Genomic DNA, 10,292 nt, shown 5'->3' on the forward strand with positions numbered 1-10,292 from the left:
GGACAACAAGTACTAGTTAGAGTATGCGCGCATCAGTCATACTCTAGAACTAGTTAGATTTGCATCAATGCATTCTTATGTGCTTGTTTGCACATCACATGTTATCACATTGCATTAGTCGCTTTACTTTCTAAGTTAGACTCCCACTTGCTGAGTCCATCTACTCATAGTTTACGACCCTTGGTAATGCAGATAAAGGTAAGGCGGTGATGTAAATAAGGAAGCTGAAGACAAAGACTGGACGTGTATCTCTTGACCTTTGGGCTAATGGGAACTCACCCGGGATCAACCTCTTCTATAGTAGTATCTATATTTTGTTGAACCCCTTCCGTAAACTACGCTCCTAAAACTATCTCCTGTAATTATACACAAACCCAGGACCTGACATGTACATATGTAGAGTCGTTATGAGACTCCAAGTCTGAATTGAGAAAAACAAAAAATTTACCCGGGTTTTCCTTATAACCACTTTTAATACTTATGTATTATCGTATTATGTTTAATATAAGTGTTATGAATATTATGTTAATTTAATTATGTATCTGTTGGCTATGTTATATATTGATATGTTGATATTCTGTGATCTGTGACGTAATCCACCGTCGCGGCTCATGAACCGGCAACAAGGGGTCGCGAGTCGTGACTGCTGTCGAACCTCTTAGTCACTCGTTTCACTCATCTTTGGCCTCTAGACACCCTAACCCCTTTTCTCCCACCTTTATTATACTAATGTTGAGCATCGGAGAGGTAAACAAAGGCAATCTCTATGTTTTCCCTTTGTAGTTCATCGTTTTCCTTTCCTTCAAGATCGACGAAGAATGAGAAAGACCAACCACAGCTAGGAAGGACTCGGGATATCGAGTTCAAGAACAAGTCTAAGAGTCGAAGACCTAAAACACTAGGTCAAATGTGGACCTAGGTGTCAAAACAAAAACGAAAGAAAACTTAGAGAGGGAGAGGGAGAGGGAGTGGCCACTATTGTAGAGAGAGAAGCTCTCAATCTCTAAAATTGTGGAATGAGAAAACAATGAGAATGAGGCCTCTATTTATATGGGAGGGATTACATTCATGAAGATAGTTTCCTCTTCTATAGAATATCACATATTTTTGAGCAAATATTGCCTCTCTTTCTCTCCATGTGGACGTCCAACATATGCCATGCAAGTCTTTGGATTTGTTTCCTCTTTTATCTTGCTTCCCCCCTTTGGTTTGGCCGTCCCTTTTAGTTTCCTTGTAGAGGAAATTTATTTCCTCTTTTTCTTTTGGCAAGTATCTTCATATATTAATGCACAAAATAAACTCTCTTTCTCTTGGGTTTGGGCGTGCAACATATCTAGAAGGAGCTTCTAGATTTTTCTTCATTTGTTCATGACAAGATAAGAAAAGCCCATTAAGAATTTTCAAGTAAAATTCTATGAAATGAAATTAATCTTCAAGGCTCAATTAACTTGTTATGGCCGAGTGATAATATGTCATCATATGACAATGTCAAAAAAATTATTGACATTCATTTCATTCTATGTCCAAAAAGACAAAAATACCCTTTAGAAAATTTTCGTAAAACTTGTCTCGTTTTTTTTTTTACTTAGCTTCTAGTTTAACTATTCCTACTCGATATGATTTGTGACAGTGACCTCATGGATCCAAATGAACAAATCTTGAGCTAAAATACTTGGACTCAAAAGTTCACAAACTTTTTCCAAGTTTAGATTAATGTCAACTGACTCCACTAAAGAGTTGACACTGAGAATCTCTCGGTTCAAATGAATTTATTTTCTACTCAATAATTCAACTAAATTGTAATGAGTGGATCCACTGAATATTATCTATGTTTACTCTTCATGAATATCATAAGCTAGTCGGGATTTACAAAATTACCATTTTACCCTTCTAGCTGTTATTTCCTCAACTCCTTTGTCGCTTGTAAATAAGTCAGAAACAATGTATTGATGAGGAGCTAACAAGTCACATTGTTTCATCCAAAAGAGTCATGACTCAATTTGGACACTGGCCAGTTCATTTATTCACATTCCAAGGAACATAGCATGAGGTGATATACATTGCATTTCAGCAAACTTGTACATGAATTCCATATCTAAAGTTACTCATGACATCTTCATAACTTAGTACTTCACCAATAGGACCTGTTAAGAATCACGTAGTGAATCCGAACTTTGACTTTCTCAAATGAGAATACGTAAGCTATGAAATGGCATGTCTCATTTCAAGATTGAGGTAAGCATTATGTAATTCATACGAGTGACTTCGAGACATAAGAGGCTAAATAGTTGGTTCTTATCTTGTCTCTAGAAGTGCACTGGTAAATTCAGTAACTTCAGAAGATACCTAGAAGAAGTATAGAGTCTCCAACTCTCAATGTCTCATATGTTGTTAGGTTTGTTTATGGACTATAGACTAAGGTTTTATCATAAAGCTTCAGACAAGGAAGAATGAATGAACGTTTCAACTTTTATTAATAAGTAAGCAATTACAAACAAGAGTCTTCATGAAACTTTATTACATCAAATGTACATAAGTAAAGACACTCGTGATTTTCAAGTTCCACACACTTGGCTCGGGTGTAGTCACTTGGTCCAGCCTTGGGTTGAGCCATTCTATGTATTAAATGGAAAGAAGGGTTCGGGCGAGCCCCCCTTCTTTGAGATAGAAACGAAGGGTTCGGCGAGCCCCCTTTTTTGAGATAGAAACGAAGGGTTCGGGCGAGCTCCACTTTGAAGGTTCGGGCGAGCCCCACTTTTCGAGACAGAAGCGAAGGGTTCGGGGGAGCCCCACTTTGAAGGTTCGGGCGAACCCCACTTTTCGAGATAGAAGCGAAAGGTTCGGGTGAGCCCCCAATTTTTGATATAGAAGCGAAGCGTTCGGGCGAGCCCCACTTCAAAGGTTCGGTCGAGTCCCACTTTTCGAGATAAATGAGAAGGGTTCGGGCTAGCGCCGCTTGTCAAGATAAGCGGGTGACTTCGGGCGAGCCCCGCTTGTCGAGATAGAAGCGGGTGGCTTCGGACGAGCACCGCTTGTCGACATAGAAGCGGGTTGCTTCATGCCATCCGATCAAGTCGATCTTCGAGCTTTCCGCTTTGTTTCTTGGACTAGGCTCACCGTGCTTCATTGTTTTTTGTTTGGGCTTTCATGCTTTTCGGACAAGGAAAAATCCATCATAACAATACCTTCACCTGAAAAGTACATAATCCCAACTGTTTGAAAAACACTAATTTTGTAAGTATTTGAAACACCTACTATTTCAGAAAGATCCCGCCTTAGAAAATTAATTCTTCTAATTTTCCCTTGTAAGTACTTACATTGAAACATAAGATATATAAATGTGATGGGACAAAACTAAAACATAATAAAAGATATCATCCATATTTCAAACGCATCTTTAGTTTAGAAGTCGAAAGCATTTGTCTTTTATTATTATAAACTTTAGTACAATGCATTACATATTATCAAGGACGAAACATTAAAAGCCAATTATTATTATTTCACGATTAAGATGCAAGGCAAGCCATTGTGTCCCACAAACGCGGGTTCATTAAAATATCACATTTTACGCAGTGTTTAGCTAACTCAGATGGAGATGCTGTTTGGGATGCCCTTGGCAGTGAGACCTGGCTCGCTGGTTGGGCTGAGCAAATTGTAGGGGAAATTGACTGGTCCGGTGCGATTCTTGAGGCTTGGATCATTGTTCCTCTTGAGGATGTTGTCCTCGACAACGGCAAGTTTCTTTCCGAAGCGCTCGAACGCATGGATGGTGTCGGCCTCGGCGGTCCAGATGCCACTGTCCCTCTGGCCGAGGTAGACCTCGTCGGAGGCATGCTTAGAGAGGATCTCGATGAGGGAGACCCCAAGGAGGGTCTGGAGCTCGGCAGTGATGGTCTTCAAGAACGCGGTCTCGGGGTCGGACTCGAGCTCCGCGTACTCCGCCGTGCCCTTCTTAGGCATGAGCCTCCGGCTCACGGTAGGACGGCTCGCGACAAACCCGGAGTAAGGGTACTGCCCGAAGTTGATCGCGGCGTGTAGTGCCGATGCGATCCATATGATGGTCGTGGCGGAGTCAACAAGCTCCTTGCGGGTCTGCATCTGTGGCCACCACGGCGCATCCTTCTTGTCTCCGTGCCCTACTTCTCGAATCTCCTTCCACCATGACTGGAGCTCGGTGTCTTTCTGGACCGCCTCGTCGGTCTTGTAGTATAAACAGATGTACTCGTCGACCCATGATTTGATGGCTGACCAGATTTCGAGCCCGTCGACAGCAAAAGGGTAGTCGTCTATTAACAAGCGCATGCCATGCGGGGTGGTCGAGTCTTCCACTGCCATGCCCCTGCAAAAAATAAATAAATTACTCTTTATTGTAATAAACCTAACAAGTTATTTGAGTTGCAAAATATGTTCGAGGTTTCTTATGGAATGACTTAGATGTTACAAAAAAAGTAGTTTGATGACTAATAGATTCGTGAGAGGCGCACCTGTTGAGGAGGTTTTGGGGGAGTCCTTGGTCGGTAAAGACCCAATCCTTGTACACGACGGCGGACATCTCCAAGGCGTATCTATCGACAAACACATGGAGCTCGAGAATTCCTTTGGCGTTGACTAGGGCTTGTCTTGCGAGTGCATTGATGTTCATTGTGTCTCTGAAGTGCGGAAACAACAACTTGTACACCGGATGAACCGCGCTCAACTGCCTGTTTGACGCTATCACAAACGGCTCCAGAGTTGCATGAGTATTCAACCAATGACTTATCAGCTGGTGGACCCCAGAGTCGTTCACCGACACGTAGGCTTTTGCCAGCTGCCATACTGTGGCCTCGGGGCCTTCCTCTGCCGGGGTGTAGACTTCACTAACAGCACCAAGTTGAGTGCCGTCGGGGTTTGGGAGGCTAAGCTCAATGGCAACAGGCTTGAGGGTTCCGTCGTCTTTGAGGAACATGATAGTCCGCGTGGCGTAGATCTTCGAATTAGTTGAATTGATCCTTGTTAGGTACGGCATTAGTGTGTCGTGGTGGTCCAGTATGAACAGCTTGTTGGCGTACAATGCCTCAAGCACGCTCTTCCCTTCAAGCCCCTTCTCGATGTCGCCCTCTGTGATCTTGCTGCTCTGGTCACCGTACATGCTCTCATCTAGCTTGCTTTTCGGCGGGAATTCCTAAATTAACACATTTTGAGTCAAGGTTTAATAGTTTAGTCGCCGAAATTTCTCCTCTTACAATAATTCACTCATTTTTAGTAAATATAGGTATGAATACCGTGAGGAGTTTGATTATGACGGGGTTGACTCCGGCCAACATTTCTCGTCCGAACTCTTCATCGGTCATCCACCCAGTCTTGGTCTCTACACCACCATAATAATACATATATCAGATATGAATGAATGCGAATCACATAACCTTTCCGTGCATTAGTGTACCTTTGATGACGTGGGGTGTGGGGAATTTGAGGAACCCTTGCCCATCAGTACGGAATATTTCCTTGAGCATCTCAAACGGGACGTTCTTCCTGATGAGGTCGAGCACTCCCGGGGGCAATTTGTACCCTCCCTCGAAAAGATTGTAGATCTCTTCCATGCTGTCCCAGTCTTCGGTGCCATCAAGGAAGCCCTTGAGAGCCGGAAAGATTGCCTGGCTCAGAGAAATGATCCCGTTCGCCAAGAAGTCCGACATCTTTAAGTGCCCAAACCGCTCGTCACGCGGCACACGCTCAGACTGTTCAGGATGAACATCCGGCTCTCACACGTGGGATCTGCCTTGTTTGGAGGTCTTCCCGTGCGTCCTCTGCGAGGGTAAGGGAATTCGGCCGAGCCTCCGAGCGTGGTACGGACATATTCCGAACCCTTGTCGGGTTCGCCGAGATCATTGTAGATGTCGTAGTCGTAGATTCGGTCCCACTCTTTGCGCTCTCCGGTCCCGTCACCTCTCAGAGTCACCAACTCTTGCTGCCTGTAGTACATGAGAGGCACCGGGGTTTCGCTCGGAAGGTATGACTACACCAAAAAAATTATTGGTTAATTATGAAAATTACATTACCATGTCTAGATCTCTATATGTAAAGATGGGTTACCTTGTTAAGAAAAAAAATGCGGTCATAGCCGTATCTGAAGGCAGGGTAGACCCAGGAGTTGCAGTCGAAGTGCATTGTGCCGTGTTCGGGGAAATCTTCGAGAGTGATGCTTTTGAGGAAGAACTCATTGGTGTGATTGTTGTTAACTATGATTGCCCCGGGAACTCCGACGGACTCTTCGTAGTCGAAAGTCACTTTGAAAGCTGTCTCACCGGCAGTTAGCGTTGGGAGTATGGTGATCCAGCTCTCCAGGTATGCTTTCTTTCCCACATTCCCTTTCAGCGCGTTTGCTGACCATATTTTACACACCACACATGCATTAAGGAGTCAATATTCTGTTTCGTGAATATGATAAGACATGGGTAGAAAATAGATTGCATGTGAATGTAAAAAAATTAAAAGCTGCAGAGTGTGTATATACTCTTTCACAAAGATAAGTGCTACATATACTTATTGGTAACTAAATTGTTTGAAATTGTAGCGTAAACATATGGAATCTATTTTGTCTAAATTTTTTTCCGTGATTCTAACCCATTTCCTCGTTTGAGAGATATGAGTACTTACCAACTGATTTAATTTTTGTGTCGAATCATTCTTTTTTTTTAGCATCGTAATACGAATATAATTTATGACAATATGGTTACTGAGACAATTGAGAGTACTGTGAGACAACTACCCGATGTAAAAACAGAATAAATTGATTAGTTGTCCCTGAAGTGGGGTGGTCGTGCTTAAGATAATCAAAATTACTCAATTTTACAAAACGACGACTATAGCATTTCTGCTTAGGGATTAATTAAAAACATTTAATTAGACATAGTTTTAAACCAAAATATAATATATCTGACAGTGCCCACTAGTTCATATTAATGTAATTATAAGAATTATATTATATTAATGTAACACAACGATTAAACTGATGCAATAAAAAATTATAAGACTTATTTTCGACAATTTTTTTAAAATCAAAGATCAAGACAGAGTGATAGTGATATAAGAATAACTCCAAGAGGTGCTAACTTTTTTACACATAAAAATAAATAAAATAATATGGTTCATTTTTTCTCATCCACACTATTTATTTAATATAGTAGCTTACATTAAAACTACAAAAAAAATTAAAAAATTAGCTTAATTAAACGTTTGATATTGTTAAATAGTTAACGTTTAATAAATGTTATATAAATAGCCACTTCAAACGTAAATCTTAGATAAAAAAACTAATATTTGTTATATAAAAGTGGCTATTTACTTAAAATTTGTGTATGTAAATGATTATTTATTTAAGATTTATTAAACGATGACTATTAGCAATGTCAAATGTTTAAGTTGACTTTTTTCTAATGAACCAAAAAAACTAATCACTCCAATAATAAAAGTGCTTCAAATTATTGTTGCTCATGATATTGATATTGATATTGAGTTGCCAAAATATAATTGCCATGTCATTACTATTCAGTAGAGTAATTTTTTGTGCTTGAGAGTCCCATTAGTCCCATTCACGCTAAAACAATGAGGATATACAAGACACGTAAGATATTCTATGTATTAACACAAAATTATAGTTTTGTTTTGTCTGAATAAAGAGATATCATATATATAGTTGCTCATAGCAAGCGAGTAAAATATCTTATTTTCTACGTAATGTATTAAATATTTGGATATATACTAGCTCGTTGCTATATACCGATAAAAGCAGCAAATAATATGTAACTAAATCATAGATATATAAATACGACGCAATGTAAAACAAAAGAAACAGATCCAACAATTGGAGGACAAAACATAGCAACTAATATATACTTTACTAGTAATTCGATAAAAAAAAATAATAATAATAAAAAAAGTGAAGAAAAAGTAATATATTGTTTCCCTGTCCTTTGATTTGTATAATTCCAAATTCCAGATGGTAGCGTTATAGATCTTTTCTACTGTTTTTATTCTCTTAACTACTGGAAGAAAGTTGCTGGTTAGGACAAAGGAGAAAAGAGATATTACTTATTAAGCTATCTTCTTGTCCTTGATTAATATATTAATTCATTAAGTAAATTTAATTAAGTATTAATTATCATGGCTCAGGTCGACGTCGTATGTTGATCATCTTGAACAGTGCAGTACTTGTATGTGGTATATATAGTATATACTGAACACATATATATCTTCCATTATGATATTTTATACATGCACCGTGATATTACCAGAGTCGGCATGAACAGCACTGACAAGTTGGAGAGACACTCCTTGGCCGAGAAATTCGCTGACACTGTCAAACGCTGTGGCAGCGTAGTTGTTGAAATCGAGCACAGAGCTCTTCATCAGAATCACTGTCCCTTTGATCTTCTTCCCGGTATTTTGACCAGTTATCGTGCCCACAACGTTACCAATACCACCTATGATATTCATTTTGTATGCGGATGGAAACACACAATGGAAAAATGTTTGAGAGAGAAAAGAGAGAACTGTGTCTTTTGATTAGAACAATATGAACGGTGAGACGACGATATTTATAGGCACACAAACAATGGGCTCTCAATTATTCATACTTAAAAAAAAAAAGAACTCAATTATTACTCTCTAATGCATGTTTTATCATTTACACTATTTTATAATTATTTATAACTATTTTCAAAGATACTGTGATCGTGACCACGTTTCAAAGATAGCATGATAGAAGAAATATAGATTTTTTTTTTTTTCCAACTTGTACTAATTGAAGGCATTACAAACCTTATCTCAATACTAAAAAGAATTCACAATCATCAGCATATAGTTTACATACCCTAGAAATTGCATAATGACCCTCAGGTTTCTTCTCCTAGGCGTCTGCTATTAGGGCAGCTCTGACGTGTGTATTTGATTTATTTATATTGGCTTTTCTTTCTTTCTTTCTTTCCTATTCATTAGTTGTCCAACGTGGCACTATAACTTTACTATTCCAATGCTGAATACTTGTACTCTTAAACTTTGTATACCTTTGGTCATGTTGAGTTAAATCATTTCATCTCTTCAGCTCAATCTCTCTCTAGAATTTAATATGGCATTAGAGCTCCAACTTCAGCTTCGGAGGAACTGAAGATCGATCATGGCCACCACATCGACGACTTCAATGGAGGACACAGCTGGATCTACACCAGTGAGAGCAAATCCAATTGTTTTCAATAATTCAATCGAAATGAAGCTCGATCTCAACAATTTCTTGATTTGGAGGAAGCAAGTGCTCTCTACTGCTAGGGGACACGATCTACATGACTTTCTTCTCGGCACCAGCACAGTTCCGGTGAAGTTTGCAGAGCTAGGAGATCAAGAACTCGACAAAGTGCATCATGCATTTCGAATAATGTGGTAGATACAAGATCAATTGCTTGTATCATGGCTTCTTGTTTCCATGACTGGAAAATATGAATTTCGCTCAGCAAATCAAGGAAAATGTGTATCAAGTGGAAACTCAGTTATTTGAGTCTATGAAATTGGATATGTCTATGAATGAATATCTATTGAAGATTAGAAATATCGTAGATCTACTTCTCCTTATCGGATCTCCTTGCATAGCCAAAGATCATGACGAAGAAATCTGTGGCTATTTCGAGGCAATCTGTTTCGAGCAATCTCTTTTGAGCCTATTAAGACAAGAGAAGAGCATCCACTTCTTCAACATAAAATTCTTTCCGTGTTCGAGGCTAATTCCGTGGTCGTGGTTCTGCTCCTCAGAATTTCCAATCTAACAGGCACCGATGTCAAGTTTGTGGTAAGCTTGGCCATCTAGCTCTCGGATGCTACTACAAGTTCAATGAGTCTTTCAAAGATCACGCTCAACTTCAGAGTGGAGGATCTTAGACATAGCCAACTAGTGTTATTCAAGGCCATGTTGCTCATGCTACTGTGACTCTGCTTGATGTTCAAAACCTGAACTACTACTATCAAGAGCAGTTTTGGTACTCGGCGGACTCATACTGGTATTCGGACTCAGGCGCGATGAATCGTGTGACATAACATCATCAAAATATGGATCTCAAGTATGAGTATCATGGTTCAGAACAACTACACATCACTGATGGTAAGGGATTACTATTAAACATATTGGTCATTCTACTTTTCAGACACTCGTCGAAAGATTTCAACAGAATGCCAAATTCACTCCCATCAACCCCACCTTGGAACAGATATCGGCACTCCATGGAGAATAATTCACCGAGCCCATGCCCATGCAAAAATATCAAATA

General features: G+C 39.7%; 2 protein-coding genes across 2 annotated transcripts; both read right to left on the minus strand.

The window, feature by feature from the left end:
* Positions 1 to 3,407: 3,407 nt before the first annotated feature.
* Positions 3,408 to 5,980, minus strand: LOC149407533 (putative linoleate 9S-lipoxygenase 5). Its single transcript, XM_089614303.1, has 4 exons — positions 5,423 to 5,980; positions 5,262 to 5,347; positions 4,485 to 5,161; positions 3,408 to 4,339 (listed from the first exon to the last, which is right to left on the minus strand). Exons 1-4 carry the CDS (start codon positions 5,673 to 5,675, stop codon positions 3,586 to 3,588), a joined length of 1,770 nt encoding a protein of 589 aa, XP_089470429.1. The 5' UTR covers positions 5,676 to 5,980; the 3' UTR covers positions 3,408 to 3,585.
* LOC149407534 (putative linoleate 9S-lipoxygenase 5) lies at positions 5,678 to 8,540 on the minus strand. Its single transcript, XM_089620653.1, has 3 exons — positions 8,271 to 8,540; positions 6,073 to 6,362; positions 5,678 to 5,995 (listed from the first exon to the last, which is right to left on the minus strand). The coding sequence occupies exons 1-3, from the start codon at positions 8,473 to 8,475 to the stop codon at positions 5,678 to 5,680; spliced, it is 813 nt and encodes a 270-aa protein (XP_089476779.1). The 5' UTR covers positions 8,476 to 8,540.
* Between the last annotated feature and the right edge of the window lie 1,752 nt (positions 8,541 to 10,292).

This window comes from Urtica dioica, chromosome 1 (assembly GCF_054948205.1).
Source record: "Urtica dioica subsp. dioica isolate 48M chromosome 1, U.dioica_male_clone48M_v1_H2, whole genome shotgun sequence".
Classification (NCBI taxonomy): domain Eukaryota; kingdom Viridiplantae; phylum Streptophyta; class Magnoliopsida; order Rosales; family Urticaceae; genus Urtica; species Urtica dioica.